The 25965-nt window shown below is 39.2% G+C and overlaps 2 protein-coding genes across 4 annotated transcripts in view; one reads left to right on the top strand and one right to left on the bottom strand.

Annotated features, from left to right (window-relative positions):
• TCERG1 (transcription elongation regulator 1) overlaps positions 1 to 21535 on the top strand; it is a 178723-nt gene extending 157188 nt beyond the window's left edge. For all 3 annotated transcript variants that reach the window (XM_053717150.1, XM_053717151.1, XM_053717149.1), the window contains 5 exons: positions 5258 to 5440; positions 5730 to 5909; positions 16694 to 16777; positions 16948 to 17048; positions 20498 to 21535. In XM_053717150.1, the coding sequence (XP_053573125.1) occupies positions 5258 to 5440; positions 5730 to 5909; positions 16694 to 16777; positions 16948 to 17048; positions 20498 to 20699 (750 nt within the window). In that variant the 3' untranslated portion in view covers positions 20700 to 21535. The remainder of the gene's footprint in view (positions 1 to 5257; positions 5441 to 5729; positions 5910 to 16693; positions 16778 to 16947; positions 17049 to 20497) is intronic.
• Positions 21536 to 23813: 2278 nt separating this feature from the next.
• On the bottom strand, positions 23814 to 25085 carry GPR151 (G protein-coupled receptor 151). The gene has a single exon (XM_053719278.1). The coding sequence runs from the start codon at positions 25083 to 25085 to the stop codon at positions 23814 to 23816; it is 1272 nt and encodes a 423-aa protein (XP_053575253.1).
• Between the last annotated feature and the right edge of the window lie 880 nt (positions 25086 to 25965).

The following is a 25965-nucleotide window of genomic DNA, read 5'->3' as shown; positions in this document are numbered from 1 at the left end:
AGACAGCTCCATTGAATGAAATTATTGACAAGCTTAGAACGCTTAAGCTAGCCAACTCATTTGTTTCTTATGCCATTGTTCATTTGACTAAACTAACGGCTAAGAATTCCGGATTCGCCATCCAGGCTCGTAGGGCACTATGGCTTAAATCCTGGTCAGCTGACGTGACTTCAAAGTCTAAATTACTCAACATTCCTTTCAAGGGGCAGACCTTATTCGGGCCTGGCTTGAAGGAAATTATTGCTGACATTACTGGAGGCAAGGGTCATACCCTTCCTCAGGACAGGGCCAAATCAAAGGCCAAACAGTCTAATTTTCGTGCCTTTCGAAATTTCAAGGCAGGAGCAGCATCAACTTCCTCCGCTTCAAAACAAGAGGGAACTGTTGCTCATTCCAGACAGGCCTGGAAACCTAACCAGTCCTGGAACAAGGGCAAGCAGGCCAGGAAGCCTGCTGCTGCCCCCAAGACAGCATGAAGGAATGGCCCCCTATCCGGAAACGGATCTAGTGGGGGGCAGACTTTCTCTCTTCGCCCAGGCGTGGGCAAGAGATGTTCAGGATCCCTGGGCGTTGGAGATCATATCTCAGGGATATCTTCTGGACTTCAAAGCTTCTCCTCCACAAGGGAGATTTCATCTTTCAAGGTTATCAGCAAACCAGATAAAGAAAGAGGCATTCCTAAGCTGTGTGCAAGACCTCCTAGTAATGGGAGTGATCCATCCAGTTCCGCGGACGGAACAAGGACAGGGATTTTATTCAAATCTGTTTGTGGTTCCCAAGAAAGAGGGAACCTTCAGACCAATCTTGGATCTAAAGATCTTAAACAAATTCCTCAGAGTTCCATCATTCAAAATGGAAACTATTCGGACCATCCTACCCATGATCCAAGAGGGTCAGTACATGACCACAGTGGACTTAAAGGATGCCTACCTTCACATACCGATTCACAAAGATCATCATCGGTTCCTAAGGTTTGCCTTTCTAGACAGGCATTACCAATTTGTAGCTCTTCCCTTCGGGTTGGCCTTCCCCGAGAATTTTTACAAAGGTTCTGGGCTCACTTCTGGCGGTTCTAAGACCGCGAGGCATAGCGGTGGCTCCGTATCTAGACGACATCCTGATACAGGCGTCAAGCTTTCAAATTGCCAAGTCTCATACAGAGATAGTTCTGGCATTTCTGAGGTCGCATGGGTGGAAAGTGAACGTGGAAAAGAGTTCTCTATCACCACTCACAAGAGTCTCCTTCCTAGGGACTCTTATAGATTCTGTAGAGATGAAAATTTACCTGACGGAGTCCAGGTTATCAAAACTTCTAAATGCTTGCCGTGTCCTTCATTCCACGCCCGTCAGTGGCTCAGTGCATGGAAGTAATCGGCTTAATGGTAGCGGCAATGGACATAGTGCCATTTGCGCGCCTGCAATTATGCATGCTAAGTCAGTGGAATGGATTACTCAGATTTGTCCCCTCTACTAAATCTGGATCAAGAGACCAGAGATTCTCTTCTCTGGTGGCTTTCTCGGGTCCATCTGTCCAAGGGTATGACCTTTCGCAGGCCAGATTGGACGATTGTAACAACAGATGCAAGCCTTCTAGGTTGGGGTGCAGTCTGGAACTCCCTGAAGGCTCAGGGATCGTGGACTCAGGAGGAGAAACTCCTCCCAATAAATATTCTGGAGTTAAGAGCAATATTCAATGCTCTTCTAGCTTGGCCTCAGTTAGCAACACTGAGGTTCATCAGATTTCAGTCGGACAACATCACGACTGTGGCTTACATCAACCATCAAGGGGGAACCAGGAGTTCCCTAGCGATGTTAGAAGTCTCAAAGATAATTCGCTGGGCAGAGTCTCACTCTTGCCACCTGTCAGCGATCCACATCCCAGGCGTAGAGAACTGGGAGGCGGATTTTCTAAGTCGTCAGACTTTTCATCCGGGGAGTGGGAACTCCATCCGGAGGTGTTTGCTCAACTGGTCCATCGTTGGGGCAAACCAGAACTGGATCTCATGGCGTCTCGCCAGAACACCAAGCTTCCTTGTTACGGATCCAGGTCCAGGGACCCGGGAGCAACGCTGATAGATGCTCTAGCAGCTCCTTGGTTCTTCAACCTGGCCTATGTGTTTCCACCGTTTCCTCTGCTCCCTCGACTGATTGCCAAAATCAAACAGGAGAGAGCATCGGTGATTCTGATAGCGCCTGCGTGGCCACGCAGGACCTGGTATGCAGACCTAGTGGACATGTCATCTCTTCCACCATGCATTCTGCCTCTGAGGCAGAACCTTCTAATACAAGGTCCTTTCAATCATCCAAATCTACTTTCTCTGAGACTGACTGCATGGAGATTGAACGCTTGATTCTATCAAGGCGTGGCTTCTCCGAGTCAGTCATTGATGCCTTAATACAGGCTCGGAAGCCTGTCACCGGGAAAATCTACCATAAGATATGGCGTAAATATCTTTATTGGTGTGAATCCAAGAGTTACTCATGGAGTAAGGTTAGGATTCCTAGGATATTGTCCTTTCTCCAAGAGGGTTTGGACAAAGGCTTATCAGCTAGTTCTTTAAACGGACAGATCTCTGCTCTGTCTATTCTTTTGCACAAGCGTCTGGCAGAAGTTCCAGACGTCCAGGCATTTTGTCAGGCTTTGGTTAGGATTAAGCCTGTGTTTAAAACTGTTGCTCCCCCGTGGAGCTTAAACTTGGTTCTTAAAGTTCTTCAGGGAGTTCCGTTTGAACCCCTTCATTCCATTGATATTAAACTTTTTATCTTGGAAAGTTCTGTTTTTGATGGCTATTTCCTCGGCTCGAAGAGTCTCTGAGTTATCGGCCTTACATTGTGATTCTCCTTATGGGTTCTACAGGCAGTGGTTTCTTCCGTTTAAGTTCCTGCCTTGTCCCTCCCATCATCCGTGTACTTTAGCTTTGGTATTGGTATCCCACAAGTAATGGATGATCCATGGACTGGATACACTTAACAAGAGAAAACATAATTTATGCTTACCTGATAAATGTATTTCTCTTGTAGTGTATCCAGTCCACGGCCCGCCCTGTCCTTTTAAGGCAGGTCTAAATTTTAATTAAACTACAGTCTCCACTGCACCCTATGGTTTCTCCTTTCTCGTCTTGTTTCGGTCGAATGACTGGATATGGCAGTGAGGGGAGGAGCTATATAGCAGCTCTGCTGTGGGTGATTCTCTTGCAACTTCCTGTTGGGAAGGAGAATATCCCACAAGTAATGGATGATCCGTGGACTGGATACACTACAAGAGAAATAAATTTATCAGGTAAGCATAAATTATGTTTTCATGGTGTTCCTCTCATGATTATTCTTGTCATTCTTTTAGAATTCCTACGATTCTGCCATTTCTTCAGGATGGTTTGGATAAAGGTTTGTCTGCCAATGCTGCCCTTTCTGTTTTATTTCACAGAAAGATTGCTAATCTTCCTGATGTTCACTGTTTTGTACAGACTTTGACTCATATAAAACCTGTTATTAAATCCATCTCTCCTCCTTGGAGTCTAAATTTGGTATTAAAGACTTTGCAGGCTCCTCCTTATGAGCCTGTGCATTCTTTGGGCATTAAACTACTTTCTTGGAAAATGTTATTTCTCTTGGCTATCTCGTCTGCTAAAAGAGTTTCTGAGTTGTCTGCTCTCTTGCAAGTCTCTTGCAAAATCTGATTTTCCATCAAGATTAAGCTGTTTTGCGGACTTCGCTTACATTTTTGCCTAAAGTTGTGAATTCCAACATTTAATATGAAAATGATTCCCTTCTTGTGTCCTAATCCTAATACTCTTGAAAGGTCTTTGCATTCTTTGGATGTGGTAAGAGCTTTGAAATATTATTATGAGGCTACTAAAGATTTCAGAAAGACTTCTAGTGTATTTTTTCTGATCCCAGAAAAGGTCAGAAAGCCTCTGCCATTTCTTTGGCATCTTGGTTGAAACTTCTCATTCACAAAGCTTGTTTGGAAGTGGGCAGTCTCCACCTCTGAGAATAACGGCTCATTCTACAAGATCAGTTGCCACATCATGGGCTTTCAAGAATGAAGATTTAGTTGATCAAATCTGCAAAGCAGCCACTTGGTCTTCTTTGCATACATTTACTAAATTTTACCATTTTCATGTTTTTGCTTCTTCGGAAGCAGGTTTTGGTAGACAGGTTCTTCAGGCAGCTGTCTGTTTAATTCTAGTGCCTATGATTTAAGTTTTTTGAATTTTTAAGAAAACAAAAATTTTTGGGGGATTTAATTTCTCAGCGGAAGTAGCTGTTTTTATTTTATCCCTCCTATAGTTACTCGTGGACTTCCACATATTGGGTATTGTATCCCAAAAGTAACTAGCTCATGGACTCTCGCCACCTATATGAAAGGAAACATAATTTATGTAAGAACTTAGCTGATAAATTAATTTTTCATGGCGGTGAGAGTCAACCCATTTTTTTCAGGTTTATAATTTATTTTTTTTATAAAGCAAATTATCCTTTTCCTCTTTTTATGCTTTTACTCCTACACCTCACTAACTTGGCTATATGTTAAACTGAGGTATGAGTGTGGTGGGAGGTGTATTTATAGGCATTTGAGGTTTGGGAAACTTTGCCCCCTCCTGGTAGGAATGTATATCCCTTCAGTAACTAGCATGTGGACTCTCGCCACCATGAAAAATGAATTTATCAGGCAAGTTCTTACATAAATTTTTCTGCGTTTACTATCCCTTTTCGTATTTTTAAGCAACAAAAAAAAAAGTTTTTTAAAAATATAGCCCTGATTAAATCTCTAGATGAACTTCTTAGACCGGAACGTTTTGCAGCAGCTTAATTCAAATTAATATTTCTGAATATGTTCAATGTCAAATTCCTGGTCCTTCACATTTGGCAACAGTGTTGCATGTTAAAGGACCAGTCAACACATTAGATTTGCATAATCAACAAATGCAAGATAACAAGACAATGCAATAGCACTTAGTCTGAACTTCAAATGAGTAGTAGATTTTTTTATAACAAATTTCAAAGTTATGTATATTTCCACTCCCCTTGTACCATGTGATAGCAATCAGCCAATCACAAATGCATATACGTATAGTCAGTTAATTCTTGCACATGCTCAGTAGGATCTGGTGACTCAAAAATTGTAAATATAAAAGACTGTGCACATTTTTTTTAATGGAAGTAAATTGGAAAGTTGTTTAAAATTACATGCTGTATCTGAATCACGAAAATGTAATTTAACCTGAGTGTCCCTTTAAAATATTTCTTATCCTAGAATTTAGATACTGAAAAAGAGAAAGAACTTGAAAGACAAGCACGCATTGAGGCAAGTTTACGTGAAAGAGAGCGGGAGGTACAGAAAGCACGCTCTGAGCAAACCAAGGAAATTGACAGAGAGAGAGAGCAACACAAACGAGAGGAAGCTATCCAGAATTTCAAAGCTCTTCTTTCTGATATGGTAATTTTTATATACGTATTTTGTGGTGTGTGTGTGTGAATAAATCTATTTTGAGATGAAATGTATTTTTCTAGTACAGCAATGTAATATGAATTGTGGAAGAACGGTTGTCGGATGCAACCTGCATTTGTCTGATTTGCAGTGATATGATCAAACAAATATCGTGCAAGTTATCTAAGGAGCACAAATTTCTCTGCACCTTTTCATGTAATGCTAAAGGTTATAATACTGATTATCTAAGATGGCTAAATTTTTGCAAATTTTCTTTTTTTTTTTTATACATTTGTAGGTACGATCCTCAGATGTTTCATGGTCTGATACGAGGAGGACATTGCGAAAAGACCATCGTTGGGAGTCTGGCTCAGTACTAGAAAGGGAGGAGAAGGAAAAACTGTTCAATGAACATATTGATGCCCTTACTAAAAAGAAGCGTGAGCAATTCAGACAACTCCTTGATGAAACATATGCAGTAAGTCAGACTGTTATTACAGTACCTTACTACTAAAGTATGGATTGTGGAAGTAGACTGTCTTTGTTTCCTGCTTAGAGTTCTTGTAAATTCTTCAGTGGTTTATATAAAATGACTTAACAAAGCTTCCACTGAAAGTGGCACAATAATATAAAATTGGTTTCTGCTTAATTTGTTTCCAAAAAGCTTGTTATAACCAGCTGCATAATATAAAAATGTATGTGAAAGTGTTACTTTAGGTTTCCATTAAGAGAACAAGGGATGGGGTTCTACTCCAATCTGTTCATAGTTCCCAAAAAAGAGGGAACGTTCAGACCAATCTTAGATCTCAAGATCTTAAACAAGTTTCTCAAGGTTCCATCGTTCAAGATGGAAACCATTCGAACTATTCTTCCTTCCATCCAGGAAGGTCAATTCATGACCACGGTGGATTTAAAGGATGCGTATCTACATATTCCTATCCACAAGGAACATCATCGGTTCCTAAGGTTCGCATTCCTGGACAAGCATTACCAGTTCGTGGCGCTTCCTTTCGGATTAGCCACTGCTCCAAGGATTTTCACAAAGGTACTAGGGTCCCTTCTAGCTGTGTTAAGACCAAGGGGCATTGCTGTAGTACCTTACTTGGACGACATTCTGATTCAAGCGTCGTCCCTTCCTCAAGCAAAGGCTCACACGGACATCGTCCTGGCCTTTCTCAGATCTCACGGATGGAAAGTGAACGTGGAAAAGAGTTCTCTATCTCCGTCAACAAGGGTTCCCTTCTTGGGAACAATAATAGACTCCTTAGAAATGAGGATATTTCTGACAGAGTCCAGAAAAACAAAGCTTCTAGACTCTTGTCGGATACTTCATTCCGTTCCTCTTCCTTCCATAGCTCAGTGCATGGAAGTGATCGGGTTGATGGTAGCGGCAATGGACATAGTTCCTTTTGCGCGCATTCATCTAAGACCATTACAACTGTGCATGCTCAGTCAGTGGAATGGGGATTATACAGACTTGTCTCCGAAGATACAAGTAAATCAGAGGACCAGAGACTCACTCCGTTGGTGGCTGTCCCTGGACAACCTGTCACAAGGGATGACATTCCGCAGACCAGAGTGGGTCATTGTCACGACCGACGCCAGTCTGATGGGCTGGGGCGCGGTCTGGGGAGCCCTGAAAGCTCAGGGTCTTTGGTCTCGGGAAGAATCTCTTCTACCGATAAATATTCTGGAACTGAGAGCGATATTCAATACTCTCAAGGCTTGGCCTCAGCTAGCGAGGGCCAAGTTCACAGGAAAATTGGGAAGCGGATTTTCTGAGTCGTCAGACATTGCATCCGGGGGAGTGGGAACTCCATCCGGAAATCTTTGCCCAAGTCACTCAGCTGTGGGGCATTCCAGACATGGATCTGATGGCCTCTCGTCAGAACTTCAAAGTTCCTTGCTACGGGTCCAGATCCAGGGATCCCAAGGCGGCTCTAGTGGATGCACTAGTAGCACCTTGGACCTTCAAACTAGCTTATGTGTTCCCGCCGTTTCCTCTCATCCCCAGGCTGGTAGCCAGGATCAATCAGGAGAGGGCGTCGGTGATCTTGATAGCTCCTGCGTGGCCACGCAGGACTTGGTATGCAGATCTGGTGAATATGTCATCGGCTCCACCTTGGAAGCTACCTTTGAGACGAGACCTTCTTGTTCAGGGTCCGTTCGAACATCCGAACCTGGTTTCACTCCAGCTGACTGCTTGGAGATTGAACGCTTGATCTTATCGAAGCGAGGGTTCTCAGATTCTGTTATCGATACTCTTGTTCAGGCCAGAAAGCCTGTAACTAGAAAAATTTACCACAAAATTTGGAAAAAATATATCTGTTGGTGTGAATCTAAAGGATTCCCTTGGGACAAGGTTAAGATTCCTAAGATTCTATCCTTCCTTCAAGAAGGATTGGAAAAAGGATTATCTGCAAGTTCCCTGAAGGGACAGATTTCTGCCTTGTCTGTGTTACTTCACAAAAAGCTGGCAGCTGTGCCAGATGTTCAAGCCTTTGTTCAGGCTCTGGTTAGAATTAAGCCTGTTTACAAACCTTTGACTCCTCCTTGGAGTCTCAATTTAGTTCTTTCAGTTCTTCAGGGGGTTCCGTTTGAACCCTTACATTCCGTTGATATTAAGTTATTATCTTGGAAAGTTTTGTTTTTAGTTGCAATCTCTTCTGCTAGAAGAGTTTCAGAATTATCTGCTCTGCAGTGTTCTCCTCCTTATCTGGTGTTCCATGCAGATAAGGTGGTTTTACGTACTAAACCTGGTTTTCTTCCAAAAGTTGTTTCTAACAAAAACATTAACCAGGAGATTATCGTACCTTCTCTGTGTCCGAAACCAGTTTCAAAGAAGGAACGTTTGTTGCACAATTTGGATGTTCGCGCTCTAAAATTCTATTTAGATGCTACAAAGGATTTTAGACAAACATCTTCCTTGTTTGTTGTTTATTCTGGTAAAAGGAGAGGTCAAAAAGCAACTTCTACCTCTCTCTCTTTTTGGATTAAAAGCATCATCAGATTGGCTTACGAGACTGCCGGACGGCAGCCTCCCGAAAGTATCACAGCTCATTCCACTAGGGCTGTGGCTTCCACATGGGCCTTCAAGAACGAGGCTTCTGTTGATCAGATATGTAGGGCAGCGACTTGGTCTTCACTGCACACTTTTACCAAATTTTACAAGTTTGATACTTTTGCTTCTTCTGAGGCTATTTTTGGGAGAAAGGTTTTGCAAGCCGTGGTGCCTTCCATTTCGGTGACCTGATTTGCTCCCTCCCTTCATCCGTGTCCTAAAGCTTTGGTATTGGTTCCCACAAGTAAGGATGACGCCGTGGACCGGACACACCTATGTTGGAGAAAACAGAATTTATGTTTACCTGATAAATTACTTTCTCCAACGGTGTGTCCGGTCCACGGCCCGCCCTGGTTTTTTTTTAATCAGGTCTGATAATTTATTTTCTTTAACTACAGTCACCACGGTATCATATGGTTTCTCCTATGCAAATATTCCTCCTTAACGTCGGTCGAATGACTGGGGTAGGCGGAGCCTAGGAGGGATCATGTGACCAGCTTTGCTGGGCTCTTTGCCATTTCCTGTTGGGGAGGAGAATATCCCACAAGTAAGGATGACGCCGTGGACCGGACACACCGTTGGAGAAAGTAATTTATCAGGTAAACATAAATTCTGTTTTTATCCCTCCCTCTCTAGTGACTCTTGTGTGGAAAGATCCACATCTTGGGTAGTCATTATCCCATACGTCACTAGCTCATGGACTCTTGCTAATTACATGAAAGAAAACATAATTTATGTAAGAACTTACCTGATAAATTCATTTCTTTCATATTAGCAAGAGTCCATGAGGCCCGCCCTTTTTTGTGGTGGTTATGATTTTTTTGTATAAAGCACAATTATTCCAATTCCTTATTTTATATGCTTTCGCACTTTTTTCTTATCACCCCACTTCTTGGCTATTCGTTAAACTGAATTGTGGGTGTGGTGAGGGGTGTATTTATAGGCATTTTAAGGTTTGGGAAACTTTGCCCCTCCTGGTAGGAATGTATATCCCATACGTCACTAGCTCATGGACTCTTGCTAATATGAAAGAAATGAATTTATCAGGTAAGTTCTTACATAAATTATGTTTTTTGAAATTTGTTTTTGCACTTTAAAGCCACAAACCATTAAAATAGGTTGAGCTTGCAGAGGGAACATAGTGCATAATCGTATCACTCTATATAAACTCTAACAGGCCCATTTATCAAAGGGCTTGCGGACCTGATCCGACACTGCGGATCAGGTCCGCAAGACCTCGCTAAATGCGGAGAGCAATACGCTCTCCGCATTTAACATTGCACCAGCAGCTCACAAGAGCTGCTGGTGCAACGCCGCCCCCTGCTGACTCGCGGCCAATCGGCCGCCAGCAGGGAGCTGTCAATCAACCCGAACGTATTCGATCGGGTTGATGTCTGGCGATTCCTGTCCGCCTGTTCAGAGCAGGCGGACAGGGTTATGGAGCAGCGGTCGTTAGACCGCTGCTTCATAAGTTGTGTTTCTGGCGAGTTTGAAGACTCGCCAGAAACACGGCCCTTCAAGCTCCATACGGAGCTTGATAAGTGGGCCTGTAAGCCTCCTTATCTCTTTCTGAAATAGCAATTGAAAATAAAAATTGTATTAAAGGGTCAGTCTACCATAGAATTGTTATTGTTTTAAAAGATAATCCCTTTATTACCCATTCTCCAGTTTTGCATAACCAACACAGTTATATTAATCCATTAGTCCATGAGCTAGTGACGTATGGGATATACATTCCTACCAGGAGGGGCAAAGTTTCCCAAACCTCAAAATGCCTATAAATACACCCCCACCACACCCACAATTCAGTTTTACAAACTTTGCCTCCTATGGAGGTGGTGAAGTAAGTTTGTGCTAGATTTCTACGTTGATATGCGCTTCTCAGCATGCTGAAGCCCGGTTCCTCTCAGAGTGCAGTGAATAACAGAAGGATGTGAAGGGAGTATTACCTATTGAATGCAATGGTCATCCTAACGGGGATCTATTTCATAGGTTCTCTGTTATCGGTCGTAGAGATTCATCTCCTACCTCCCTTTTCAGATCGACGATATACTCTTATATACCATTACCTTTGCTGATTCTCGTTTCAGTACTGGTTTGGCTATCTACTTTATGTAGATGAGTGTCTTTTGGCAAGTATGTTTTCCTTTATTAAGACACACTCAGCTATGGTTTGGCACTTTAAATGTAAAGTTCTAAATATGTTTGTTCTTATATTGGCCATGATTCAGGTTTATCAGTATATTTCCTTTTTGCAGACTGTCAGTTTCATTTTGGGAAATGCACATATAAAAAAAAATGTTTCTTACCTGAATTTTTTCAAATTTACTTTTTTCTAAATTGCGGGCTGTTAGCCTCGTTAATGGGTGCGCAAAATGCTATAATTTATTGCGTCATTCTCTGCGCGAGAATTACGTTTGCTGACGTATTTTCGTCATTTCCGGCGTCTTAGTTGGCGCCGAGAATTTTCACGTAGTTCCGTCATCTTTGACGCTCGTGTTTGTTGCAGACGTTTTTGGCGCCAAAAATATTTTGTCAGTTGTGGGCGTCATACTTGGCGCCAGACTTTTGACAGTATTTAAGTCTTCATGTATTTTTGCTTCTGGTTTCCAGAGGCTTATTCTGTTTGCATTTTTTCCCATTCCTGAAACTGTCATATAAGGAAATTGATATTTTTGCTTTATATGTTATTTTTTCTCTTACATATATATTGCAAGATGTCTTAATCTGATCCTGTTTCAGAATCCACTATTGGAATCCTGCTGCCTGATGTCGGTTCTACCAAAGCTAAGTGCATTTGTTGTAAACTTGTGTTAACTGTTCATCCGGCTGTAGTTTGTGATAGTTGTCATGACAAACTTTTACATGCAGAAAATATTTCCGTTAGTAGTAATCCATTACCTGTTGTTATTCCTTCAACATCTAATGCTCAGGATATTCCTGTTAATGTGAGAGAATTTGTTTCTAATTCTATTCAGAAGGCTTTGTCTGTCATACCACCTTCTAATAAAGGTAAAAGGTCTTTTAAAACTTCTCATACAATTGATAAATTTTTAAATGACCAACAACATTCTGATTTATCTCTGATGAGGATCTATCTGGTTCAGAAGATTCTGCCTCAGATATTGACACTGACAAATCTTCATACTTATTTAAAATAGAGTATATTCGTTCCTTATTTAAAGAGGTGTTGATTGCATTAGATATGGAGGAGACTAGTCCTCTTGATATTAAAACTAGTAAACGTTTAAATTCAGTTTTTAAACCTCATGTAGTTATTCCAGAGGTTTTTCCAGTTCCTGATGCTATTTCAGATGTAATTTCTAGGGAATGGAATAGACTGGGTACTTAATTTACTACTCTTTCAAGGTTTAAGAAATTGTACCCTTTGCTGTCTGATAGATTGGAGTTTTGGGAAAAGATCCCCAAAGTTGATGGGGCCATCTCTACTCTTGCTAAACGTACTACTATTCCTACGGCAGATAGTACTTCTTTTAAAGATCCTTTAGATAGGAAACTTGAATCTTATCTAAGGAAAGCTTATTTATGTTCAGGTCATCTTCTTAGGCCTGCTATTTCATTGGCTGATGTTGCATCTGCTTCAACTTTTTGGTTGGAAACCCTAGCGCAACAAGTATCCGATCATAATGTGTATAGCATTGTTAAGTTAATTCAACATGCTAATAATTTCATTTGTGATGCCATTTTTGATATCATCAGAATTGATGTCAGATATGTCTTTAGCTATATTAGCTAGAAGAGCTTTATGGCTTAAATCTTGGAATGCTGATAGGACTTCTAAATCAACGTTGCTATCTCTCTCTTTCCAAGGTAATAAATTATTTGGTTCTCAGTTGGATTCAATTATTTCAACTGTCACTGTGGGGAAGGGAGCTTTTTTGCCTCACGATAAAAAATCTAAAGGGAAATTTAAGGCTTCTAACAGTTTTCGTTCCTTTCGACAAAATAAGGAACAGAAACCTGATCCTTCCCCTAAGGGAACGGTTTCCAATTGGAAGCCTTCTTCAGTCTGGAATAAATCCAAGCCATTTAAAAGGTCTAAATCAGCCCCCAAGTCCGCATGAAGGTGTGGCCCTCATTCCAGCTCAGCTGGTAGGGGGCGGACTAAAATTCTTCAAGGATGTTTGGATCAATTCAATCCAAAATCATTGGATTCAGAACATTGTTTCTCAAGGGTACTGAATAGGTTTCAAAGTAAGACCACCTGTGAGAAGTTTCTTTCTCTCACGCATTCCAGTGAACCCAGAGAAGGCTCAGGCTTTCCTCAAGTGTGTTTCAGACCTGGAGGTATCTGAGGTAATTGTGCCAGTTCCTGTTCAGGAACGGGGTCTGGGGTTTTATTCAAATCTGTTCTTTCAGACCAGTTCTGGATCTAAAAATTTTGAACCGTTATGTGAGAATTCCAACATTCAAAATGGTGACTATAAGGACTATTCTGCCTTTTGTTCAGCAAGGGCATTATATGTCCACAATAGACTTACAGGATGCATATCTTCATATTCCGATTCATCCAGATCACCATCAGTTCCTGAGATTCTCTTTTCTAGACAAGCATTACCAATTTGTTGTTCTTCCTTTTGGCCTAGCGACAGCTCCAAGGATCTTTTCAAAGGTTCTCGGTGCCCTACTCTCTGTAATAAGAGAGTGGGGCATTGCGGCGTTTCCTTATTTGGACGATATCTTGGTACTTGCTCAGTCTTTACGTTCTGCAGAATCTCACACAAATCAACTAGTGTTGTTTCTTCAAAAACATGGTTGGAGGATCAATTTTACCAAAAAGTTCTTTGACTCTTCTTTTTTTTAGGTTTCCAAATAGATTCAGTATCCATGACTTTGTCTCTAACAGACAAGAGACATCTGAAATTGGTTGCAGCTTGTCGGAACCTTCAGTTTCAATCATTCCCTTCTGTAGCTATGTGCATGGAGGTTTTAGGTCTCATGACTGCAGCATCGGACGAGATCCCTTTTACTCGTTTTCACATGAGACCTCTTCAGCTTTGTATGCTGAATCAATGGTGCAGGGATTATACAAGGATATCACAATTAATATCCTTAAATCCCAATGTTAGACTATCTCTGACTTGGTGGTTAGATCACCATCGTTTAGTTCAGGGGGCCTCTCGTTTGTCCAACCTGGACTGTGATCACAACAGATGCGAGTCTTTCAGGTTGGGGAGCTGTCTGGGGATCTCTGACAGCGCAGGGGGTTTGGTAATCTCGAGAGGTGAGATTACCATTCAATATTTTGGAACTCCGTGCGATTCTCAGAGTTTGGTCTCTTCTGAAGAGAGAACCGTTTTATTTGTTTTCAGACAGACAATGTCACAACCGTGGCATATGCCAATCATCAAGGTCGGACTCTCAGTCCTCAAGCTATGAAAGAAGTATCTCGGATACTTGCTTGTGCGGAATCCAGCTCCTGTCTAATTTCTGCGGTCCATATCCCAGGTATATGGGAAGCGGATTATCTCATTCGCCAGACTTTACATCTGGGAGAGTGGTCTCTTCACCCAGATGTGTTTTTTCAGATTGTTCAGATGTGTGGGGGCTTCCAGAAATAGATCTGATGACTTCTCATCTAAACAGGAAACTTCCCAGGTATCGGTCCAGGGATCCTCAGGCGGAAGCAGTGGATGCATTGTCACTTCCTTGGAGTTATCAACCTGCTTATATCTTTCCGCCTCTAGTTCTTCTTCAGAGAGTGATTTCCAAAATCATAATGGAGCGTTCATTTGTACTACTGGTGGCTCCAGCATGGCCACACAGGTTTTGGTATGCCGATCTTGTTCGGATGTCCAGTTGCCAACCTTGGCCACTTCCGTTAAAGCCATCTCAATGCCCATTTTTCCATCAGGATCTCAAATCATTAAATTTGAAGGTATGGAGGTTGAACGCTTAGTGCTTAGTCATAGAGGTTTCTCTGACTCAGTGATTAATCCTATGTTGCAGGCTCGCAAATCTGTGTCTAGAAAGATTTATTACCGAGTTTAGAAGACTTGCATTTCATGGTGTTCTTCTCATAAATTCTCTTGGCATTCTTTTAGAATTCCTAGAATTTTACAGTTTCTTCAGGATGATTTGGATAAGGGTTTGTCTGCAAGCTCCTTGAAAGGACAAATCTCTGCTCTTTCTGTTCCACAGAAAAATTGATAATCTTCCTGATATTCATTGTTTTGTACAGGCTTTTTTTCGTATTAAGCCTGTCATTAAATCAATCTCTCCTCCTTGGAGTCTTAATTTCGTTTTGAAAGCTTTACAGGCTCCTCATTTTGATCCTATGCATTCTCTGGACATTAAATTACTTTCTTGGAAAGTATTGTTCCTTTTGGCCATTTCTTCTGCTACAAGAGTTTCTGAATTATCTGCTCTTTCTTGTGTGTCCTTTTCTGATTTTTCATCAGGATAAGGCGGGCTTCCGGACTTCATTTAAATTTTTACCTAAGGTTGTGAATTCCAACAACATTAGTAGAGAAATTGTTGTCCCTTCATTGTGTCCTAATCCCAAGAATTCTCTGGAGAGATCTTTACATTCTTTGGATGTGGTAAGAGCTTTGAAATATTATGTTGAAGCTACTAAAGATTTCAGAAAGACTTCTAGTCTATTTGTTATCTTTATTCTGGTTCTAAGAAAGGTCAGAAGGCTTCTGCCATGTCTTTGGCATCTTGTTAAAGCTTTTGATTCATCATGCTTATTTGGAGTTGGGTAAATCCCCGCCTCAGAGGATTACGGCTCATTCTACTAGGTCAGTTTCTACTTCCTTGGCTTTTAGGAATGAAGCTTCTGTTGATCAGATTTGCAAAGCAGCAACTTGGTCTTTTTTGCATACTTTTACTAAATTCTACCATTTTGATATTTTTTCTTCTTCAGAAGCATTTTTTGGTAGAAAAGCACTTCAGGCAGCTCTTTCAGTTTGATTCATCTGCTTATAATTTCAGTTTTTTTCATTATAAGATTAAAACTTTTGATTTGGCTTGTAGATTAATTTTTCAGCGGAATTGGCAGTCTTTATTTTTATCCCTCTAGTGACTCTTGCGTGGAGTGCCACATCTTGGGTATTTGCTATCCCATACGTCACTAGCTCATGGACTCTTGCCAATTACATGAAAGAAAACATAATTTATGTAAGAATTTACCTGATAAATTAATTTCTTTCATATTGGCAAGAGTCCATGAGACCCACCCTTTTTATGGTGGTTATGATTTTTTGTATAAAGCACAATTATTCCAATTCCTTGTTGATACTTTCGCTCCTTATCACCCCACTTCTTGGCTATTCGTTAAACTGAATTGTGGGTGTGGTGGGGGGTGTATTTATAGGCATTTTGAGGTTTGGGAAACTTTGTCCCTCCTGGTAGGAATGTATATCCCATACGTTACTAGCTCATGGACTCTTGCCAATATGAAAGAAATGAATTTATCAGGTAAATTCTTACATAAATTATGTTTTTTACCTCTGTGATTACCTTGTATCTAAGAATCTTCTTCCAGCCCCCTGATCACATGACTGTGGCTTTGTATTATCTATTGTCTTAAATTTAGCATTGTTTTGTGCTAAATCTTAAATAACCCCCTGTGCCTGAACACAGTGTTATCTATATGGCCCACGTGTACTTTCTGTCTTTGTGTTGAAAAGAGATTTTAAAAGCCTGTGATAAGAGGCAGCCCTCAAAGGCTTAGAAATTAGCATATGAGCCTACCTGTGTTTAGTTTAAACTAAGAATACCAAGAGAAAAAAGCACATTTGATAATAAAAGTAAATTTGAAAGTTGATTAAAATTAAGTCCTATCTGAATAATGAAAGTTTAATTTATACTAGACTGTCCCTTTAACTCTTTGCCACATGGCGTGTAATTTCTTCTGGATATTTTCAGAGCTTATGTACCATTACTACAGTACTAAAATTTTCAGTATAGGTGGTGATTTCATCAGCTATTTGAAATGACAAAATAACTTCTTTACGTTTTTGTTTGTAAAGAAAGTAATACACTCCAGAAGATAAAATTGAAAATTGGCAATACATTAAAGGGGAAATCGTTTTTTCCGTACACTGTTCAATTTACATTTTTTTTTTTATTAAATGATTGTCATACTTAACCAAATACAAAGCAGTATGACTTCTGTACAGTCATAAAGGTAGTTTGTCTGATTTGTTTCATAATGTATAATATTTTTTCTTCAGATTACATTAACTTCTACTTGGAAAGAGGTAAAGAAGATAATTAAGGAAGATCCTCGGTGCATAAAGTTTTCTTCCAGTGACCGGGTAAGGATGACCAGAGAGTTTAATGCCAGTGTTTTTTTGTAGCTTAGCATTTTAGTAATGAAGAGAGTAAATTTGATATTCTGCATTTGTTAATGTGAGTTACTGTTACACAAGATAATTAAAGGCAACATCATATCTATTACTAATATTTTTTTTCTTATTTATTGCAGAAAAGACAAAGAGAATTTGAAGAATATATCAGAGACAAATATATTACCGCCAAAGCTGATTTCAGAACACTTTTAAAGGAGACTAAATTTATTACATACAGGTTAGTTTTTTTTCTCGCTCCTTTGTCACCAAAATAAATTTGTCTTCATGCAGAAACTAGGCATGTGCATTTGGAATCTTTCTTTAGCATCCAAATGCAGAAGTGTGCGACAACTTGCAGCATTAGTCTGTTTTAAAGGGACACTCAAGTAAAAATTAAACTTTCATTATTCAGATAGAGGATGGCAATTTTAAACAACTTTACAGTTTACTTCCATTAAAGTGCACAGTCTTTTTATATTTAAACTTTTTGAGTCACCAGCTCCTACTGAGCATGTGCAAGAATTCACAGAATAAGCGTATATGCATTTGTGATGGGCTGATGGCTGTCACATGGTACATGTATGCATTTGTGATTGGCTGATGGCTGCCACATGGTACAGGGAGAGTGGAAATAGACATAACTTTTAAAATTGTCAGAATAAAAATCTACTATTCATTTAAAGTTCTGACTAAATGCTATTGCATTGTCTTGTTATCTTGCATTTGTTGATTATGCAAATCTACTGTGTTGACTGGTCCTTTAACCCCTTAATGACCAAGGACGTACGCCACACGTCCTAAAAAAAAATACAGTTAATGACCGAGGACGTGTGGCGTACGTCCTTGGTCTGGAAAGCAGCTGGAAGCGATCCTGCTCGCTTCCAGCTGCTTTTCGGTTATTGCAGTGATGCCTCGATATGGAGGCATCCTGCAATAACCCCCCTTGGCCATCCGATGCAGAGAGAGCCACTCTGTGGCCCTCTCTGCACCGGACATCGGTGGCCGGTATCGTTGGTGGGTGGGAGCAAGTCTGGGAGGCGGGTGGGCGGCCATCGATGTGCCGAGTGGAGGGAAGGGGGCGGGATCGGGGGCGGAACCGTCGGGAGCGCGCACGGGGGGCGGCGGGCAGGCGCGTGCACGGGGCGGGAGCGGGAGGGAACCGCTACACTACAGAAAAATAAAGCTGGTAAAAGCTAAAAAAAAAAGATTTCAAAGTTATAAATAACAGCTAAGGGATCTGGAAGGGGTGGGGGGTTGGTCTGGGGGGGGGGGGGAAGCTACACTACAGAAAAGGGTATTTTTAAAACAAAAAAGGCACATTTGTTACTAAACTGGGTACTGGCAGACAGCTGCCAGTACCCAAGATGGCACCCATTAAGGCAGAGGGGGAGGGTTAGAGAGCTGTTTGGTGGGGGATCAGTGAGGTTGGGGACTAAGGGGGGATCCTAGACAGCAGCATATGTAAATATGCCACACAAAAAAACAAAAAAAAAGCCCAAGTATAGCTTTTATTTTAGTACTGGCAGAGTTTCTGCCAGTACTTAAGATGGCGGGGACAATTGTGGGGTGGGGGAGGGAAGAGAGCTGTTTGGGAGGGATCAGGTGGTCTCATGTTTCAGGTGGGAGGCTGAGCTCTACACTAAAGCTAAAATTAACCCTGCAAGCTACATAATTAACCCCTTCACTGCTAGCCATAATACAAGTGTGAAATGCAGCGGCATTTGGCGGCCTTCTAATTACCAAAAAACAACGCCAAAGCCATATATGTCTGCTATTTCTGAACAAAGGGGATCCCAGAGAAGCATTTACAACCATTTGTGCCATAATTGCACAAGCTGTTTGTAAATGATTTCAGTGAGAAACCTAAAATTGTGAAAAATTTAACGTTTTTTTTTTATTTGATCGCATTTGGCGGTGAAATGGTGGCATGAAATATACCAAAATTGGCCTAGATCAATACTTGGGGTTGTCTACTACACTACACTAAAGCTAAAAGTATCCCTAAAAGCTCCCTACATGCTCCATAATTAACCCCTTCACTGCTGGGCATAATACACGTGTAGTGCGCAGTGGCATTTAGCAGCCTTCTAATTACTAAAAAGCAACGCCAAAGCCATATATGTCTGCTACTTATGAACAAAGGGGATCCCAGAGAAGCATTTACAACCATTTAAGCCATAATTGCACAAGCTGTTTGTAAATAATTTCAGTGAGAAACCAAAAGTTTGTGAAAAAATTAGTAAAAAAGTGAACGATTTTTTGTATTTTATCGCATTTGGCGGTGAAATGGTGGCATGAAATATACCAAAATGGGCCTAGATGAATACTTTGGGATGTCTACTAAAAAAAAAATATATACATGTCAATGGATATTCAGAGATTCCTGAAAGATATTAGTGTTCTAATGTAACTAGCGCTAATTTTGAAAAATAATGGTTTGGAAATAGCAAAGTGCTACTTGTATTTATGGCCATATAACTTACAAAAAAAGCAAAGAACATGTAAACATTGGGTATTTCTAAACTCAGGACAAAATTTAGAAACTATTTAGCATGGGTGTTTTTTGGTGGTTGTAGATGTGTAACAGATTTTGGGGGTCAAAGTTAGAAAAAGTGTGTGTTTTTTTCAATTTTTTCCTCATATTTTATAATTTTTTTTATAGTAAATTATATGATATGATGAAAATAATGGTATCTTTAGAAAGCCCATTTAATGGCGAGAAAAACGGTATATAATATGTGTGGGTACAGTAAATGAGTAAGAGGAAAATTACAGCTAAACACAAACACAGCAGAAATGTAAAAATAGCCTTGGTCCCAAACGGACAGAAAATGGAAAAGTGCTGCGGTCATTAAGGGGTTAATGCCAGATTTCTTATTGTGAAAGTGCAACCCCCAAACATTTTATTTTTTGATTCAGATAGATTTGCTTTAAAAAAATTTCCAATTTACTTTTATCAAATGTGCTTTGTTCCCTCGTTATTCTTTGTTGAAGTGATATCTAGGTAGGAAGCGTGCACATGTCTAGAGCACTATATGACAGGAAATAGTGCTGCCATCTAGTGCTCTTGCTAATGTATAACATTGTTGCAAAACTGCTGCCATATAGTGCTTAAGACCCCCTTCTAAATTTACCTTCTTGCTTTTCAACAATGGATAGCAAGCTGAAGAAGAGGAGTGAATATCCTTGAAACGTCAAAAGTATTTGGTAGAATGTTATATATATATATATATATATATATATATATATATATATATATTCTCTTTTTCGCAACCAACTGGTGGACTATGCTGCTGCCTCTTGTTTACATAGCTTTTTTTTATAGACAATGCTGCAGTATTGTACATTAATTTAATTATAGATGGTGGTTTCAACATGCAAAAGCAGCTTGTTCATATTACAAAATACATGTAAAGGATCAATTTGTAAACACTTTAATACACCCCAGCAACTGGAGAACACATTAAAGGGGAGAACATTTTTACAGTACAATGTCCCTTTTTTAAAGTTTTTACAGAATTATTTACAACTAATAAAAATGAATTGCTAATGATGATCTGGGAACTGGAAAATCTTCAGATGCTTTGACTATAATGTGCTGACCAAGATGGATAATTTGAAATGTATAGGACATCTATCTCCTAAAATGCAAAATTGTCACTGTTGCTCTTTGTTTTTTCATTGCAGATCTAAAAAATTGGTTCAAGAATCTGATCAATATCTGAAGGACGTTGAGAAGATTTTGCAGAATGACAAACGATATTTAGTACTTGACTGTGTGCCAGATGAAAGGCGCAAACTCATTGTATCCTATGTAGATGACCTTGATAGACGCGGCCCACCTCCACCACCAACAGCCTCAGAGCCTGCAAGGAGATCCACGAAGTGACACGAATACTTGAAACAGACTGGTATATGTGCTTTCATACAAATTGCATGAGACACCCTGGCATCTTATACCAGTTCCTTCTACTGAAATTAACTAAACCGAAAATCAACAGGGAAAATTGTGAAGGACACAAACGGCATTTATGGACATTAATGGTTATCTGTACAACACTCTAGAAATGTAACCTAGTGCTTGTGTATCACAGCTGTCATACTTTCTTGATTTCCCCAAATCTGTCTGTCAGGTTTTATATTTTGTCATGGAGTCACATGTATGATATGGTAGCATTTCAAATAAAAAGTATTCTAGTGATTTTATGATTCCCAATGAAACAAGAAGCTTGTCATAAAGCTGTGTATTTAAGCCTTTTTGGTAGGCTGTGGAATAAGTTGATAAACCTTTTTGTCACTGCTGGAGTTGAGATGAGTACATCATTTTTAATGCACTGTAAAGAACAGCAGCTTTGGAGCCAGTAAACTAAGCGTTTATTCTGCAGCCTAATTAAATATAGCCTATGAAGCTAGAGAGGCTTGTCCCTAAAATGTGTCAGTTAAGACATAATTAGAAAGAGGCCTTCATTTATTGCTACCAAAACAACTGTGGTAGTTTTTTTTTTGTTTTTTTTTGTATAAACATTTTTTTTTTTTTTAAATATCTACCATGAAGTGATCTTCATATTTTTTTGCAATAGAGGGTGAATTGCTCATCTGGGTAATTCTTGTAAAACTGTATGATCCCGTTTTGAATGTTAATTTGTGTTTCTAAAATGTTTCATTTTGAAATGTTGGATTTGTTCAGTTTATGTATTTGAACTACAATAAATCCTTTTTTATATATGTGGATTGTCAATGCTTGTTTTAAGATGTATGTAATTTTGTTCTCCGCTGTTCTGATATTTTAAAGTGAATGGCATCTCCGTTGCATTTAAAATTATAGACTAAACTCAAAATGTAATTCCTCATAAAATATTGAATTGCACTTAGTTTTAAAAAAGTAAAAACTTTGGTGCACTTTATTTATTTTGCTTGTTTTTCCTGTCATTTTAACTCTTAAAGTTTGAGTCTTTCTGCTACCAGCCAGTAATGTCAGAACCCTGACATTCCTACATGCTGCTGCCCACTGACTGGTTGATATGTGCAGGAGTTCATGTATATCTGTCCCTAACTGGCCACTGAAAAGGAAGTAAGATAAACAACTATCAAATGGATTCATATAGTTTATCCAGACCTGCAAGAAAAGCTGCTGCTTCTAGCATAATAAGTTTAACGTTTTTTAAAGCATTTATTTTGCTGTGCAGTGAATAATTGCTAATGCATAAATAAAAAAATTGTTTAATGTTCATTTAACAATTCAAGTTTGCTATATTGCACCCCTTGTGTCATTGTGTGTTAAGACACTTATTTAAAATAAATGAACATAGAACACAAAAAAATGACTGAGATTATAAAAGTGGCACTTTAAGAATAGCTCATGCAATAGTACATAACCAGCTCTATCATTCTTAAAATTCATTCTGAGATTGTGTTTAAAGGGCCAATGTATTATAAAACGTTTTCCAAATGACTTGTTATACCTGTTGCAGTGTATTAAATATATGGGAAATTGTTCCTTTTATGTTTGTTTCTGTATTTTAAATAGCCCCCCCCCCCCTCATTAAAACTATCACTAAGGACATGGGCTCAGCAAGTAAAGATGACCTGCTAATGTTATTTGTTTTAGATATTGAAATGCTTATTATGGGTGGGGGTTGAACAAACACAAGTAGCTATTTTACATACACAATCTCTCTGCCTCATAGTCCCCCTGTGAGATTAAATAGTTATATTGTCCCCTATTTACAAAGTGTGTCTACATTTATTACTTATATTTTCAGTATAGGTGGGATGCAATTGGCAAAAGTAGCTATTTTAAATAACCAAAGGTAAAGTAGCTGTTTGCAAACCATAAAATAAATTTCAGCAGAACATGGGCCATCAGGAACATATTAAAAGGTAGAACGTTTTAGAGTACAATATCCTTTTAAATACATAAATCATAGACCTTTACTGCTGAACCTTTCTGACACAGTAGATCTTTAAATCTAAAAATGAATACTTGCCTCATAATCAAAATATTTCTGTTTAGGAATTAATGATTTTAACCATGATTTTAACCCCACAGAAATATACAGCTGTTCAAAATAAATGTATCAGGAGCAACATAAAGCCTTCTTATTGCTTCGAGTAGTCATTTCCAACTGTAATTAAAATGTATTACAATTGACTATCATATATCCATGTTTTATGCCACAAACTTGTATAACTGATTTAAATAAATTCAATACAAATATTTTAACATACCTGTTTATAAAAATAGTACCATAAACATTCAATGTCGCCCTCATCTAAACGTTTATTTTGAAATAATCATTACAACTATTTAAACAGCTGTGTAAAATGCAGAATTATCAGGTAATTTCTGCAAAACCTGGATTTATTCTATTGCTCAGTATAATCATCCACTTGATTTTTCCTTTAGTAAGAAAAAAAAAAGCATAAAAATCTATAATTTGATTCGCTGTAATATGCAGGTAAGGCAAATATGACTGGAATGTATCATCTTAATAAAGGTTAAAAAGCAAACTATTTCCATTTTAAATCTACTAAAATTAATGGGTATATTTACTGTTTTAAAATTACTTTAGTTTTTAGATATACCTGAGACAAACCACTTCACAGTATATTTACAGGATCAAACAATGTTTACATGATTCTTCAATTCAAAATTTACATCATATTTATGAAGTGCACATATGTATGTATAACACAGATGTATAGTTCAAAGCATTTAGAGTATCAAAATAAATGGCAAATAATGTTAAATGACTATAGCTAAACTATAGGTTACATCTACATACTCCTCTTAAAAATAATTCTTATTCTACCCGAATGACAATTTTAATAGAATTGTATATGGTCCTTTGTGTTAATCGGTGTTATGCCTTATAGTAATATGGTACTAAATTAGCCATTTAGGTAGAATGAAGCCTCCTTTAATTCTACAAATATTTCAATTGATGAGGTTTGTAATGATCGCAAGAGTCCCGACAGTCACATTGTTGTCCTGTTACTATGTTCAGTTTCTGTTGCCTGATTTATTAGATGTGATGGTCTCCTGATCCTGGTGCTCCCATGGAATAGGATCATTGTCCTGATCGTTTGAGTGCCCTTCTCGTTCATGCCAAAATTGCTCCACATCTGGTAGAACTTGGTTTTCTGTACTGTCTTGACTTCCAAAATTTTGCAGGGAATCAGTTTGATCAGCACATCCATCTTTTGTAGCTTCGGGAGAAACTTCACCACCAGGAAGATCTCCTGAGCCTACATCCTGATCCTGAACATCAGGTTCTGTTTCTGTTTTTGTTTTGTTTGATATCAAATGATTCCAGAGGTCCTTGAAACCTTCTTTAAACTCCTCAGACATTATCAATAAAATGAGAGGATTGACTGAAGAGAGCGATAGCATAAGCATTTCTGCCAGTGTAACGAAAGCTTTAGGTGGTGATGGGCCGTTTGGGAGTTGATGCCAAATCCAGAGCCATGATACCCATTCTGGAAGCCACATTATGGCAAAAGCAACAGTAACACCGAGTAACATTACAGTGAGTCTTCTAGATCTTATCTGATTTCTTAAATTTTGAGTTTTGGTCCCTCTACGCCTGCACTGGCCATAGGCTTTCCGGAAGTAGAAGAAAGCGATTGTGAACGGGATGCAGTAGACACACACAGGGTAAAGTTTCACAAATACTGCCATCAGCTCATGTGCTTGGGAAGGTATGTCCATAACGCAAACAGGAGACCCAGAAACAAGCTTAGTAGTTGTGAATATCCATTCGGGAAGAGGCAAAATTGCCACCACCATCCAGACAGACAGCAGTACTGCACATACAGTCTGCTGCTTGATAGTCACTTGTTTGGCTGGATTACTGGCATAGGTAAAGCAGGCTTTCGCTATCACAGCAATGGTGATGCTTTTAGCAGACATACAGGCATGTGTGAACCAGTGAGCTGTCTTGCAGACAAACCAGCCTATGCTTAAGTTTGTCCCAGTATATGCTGCAACCCTGAATGGTACAGAGAACACAAGCAACAGGAGATCCGATATGCTAAGGTTCATGATTAGAGAATGAATCAAGGACGGTTTGGCTTTTCTTGCAGTGTAAAGAAGAATTCCCATAACACACAGATTACCAACTATTCCTATCAAGCAAATAGCTACCATTGCCGTGGGTATGAGGAAAGTCCATTGGTAAGCATCCATGGTCTGGAAACCACCTGCGAGTGCGTACACTGTCTGATGTGGTCTGGAGCTGTTCATGGTGCTGAAGTTTGCAGGATGTTTCTCCATCTTCTCCCTGAGGCAGCTTTACCTGCAGTGTATGTACACTAACTGTACACGTTCATATTAGTCATTCCCTATATCGTTTTTATAGTCTGTATGTTGATTGACAGTATAAAGCCAAAGCCATTGGACGCATATTAGCAAGTCTAATGACCAGCTTCTCTGCCCACGGATTAATTAAACCATTCCCTGATAAATAATGTATAATTGTGACAGTGCTACTGCTACCCAGGGAGGTGCCTGCAAAAGACAGTCTAGTTTTTGTTTTTTTGTGTTTATGCATTTGGTGAAACAAACCAATTTGAACCTAATATGTCATAACATGTTTAATGTGTTTAGAATAAGGATGTTTAGATGCACTTATATAGACTTCACATATAAATATCCACCACCAGATGTCGAATAACTTGTTTAAAATATGTTCTTAAAGAAAATAAATGTGATTTAACCTTTTAATAATTAAGTTCCATAACCATAGCAAGTTTTATTTATTTAACCTATTGCCTAGCTTACTTTCAAACATAAACATATTTTCTATAGTTACAATGATATTGTGAAATTGTATTATTCATTTTTGGGTCCACAAAATATATTTCTGTTTTAAAAAAAATCTGATTTTGCACTTTTGGGTTTTCCATTAAGAAATGTTGTATCAGGGTTGATTATTTTGTATTTCCATTAGATAAATATCAGTAATAAAAAGATACAGCAACAAGTAATCTGCATATAGTTTAAGGAAATTAAAAATAAATATCATCGAGTAGAGTACAGACTGTTAAGCTGAGGGAAATGTTGTATGGTATTAGGGTCATTCCTTTAGTATTAATATTTCTTTCATTCAGGTGGTGAGAGTCCACGATCCATTACTCCTGGGAATTACTCTTCT

This window comes from Bombina bombina, chromosome 6, assembly GCF_027579735.1.
Source record: "Bombina bombina isolate aBomBom1 chromosome 6, aBomBom1.pri, whole genome shotgun sequence".
Lineage (NCBI taxonomy): Eukaryota > Metazoa > Chordata > Amphibia > Anura > Bombinatoridae > Bombina > Bombina bombina.
Note: the sequence above shows the minus strand (reverse complement) of the source record. Positions and strands in the feature narration are given on the sequence as shown.

What these genes read in the sequence shown, in the direction of transcription:
- GPR151 (XM_053719278.1), bottom strand. Translation starts at nt 25,085, where the DNA reads ATGGAGAAACATCCTGCAAACTTCAGCACCATGAACAGCTCCAGACCA.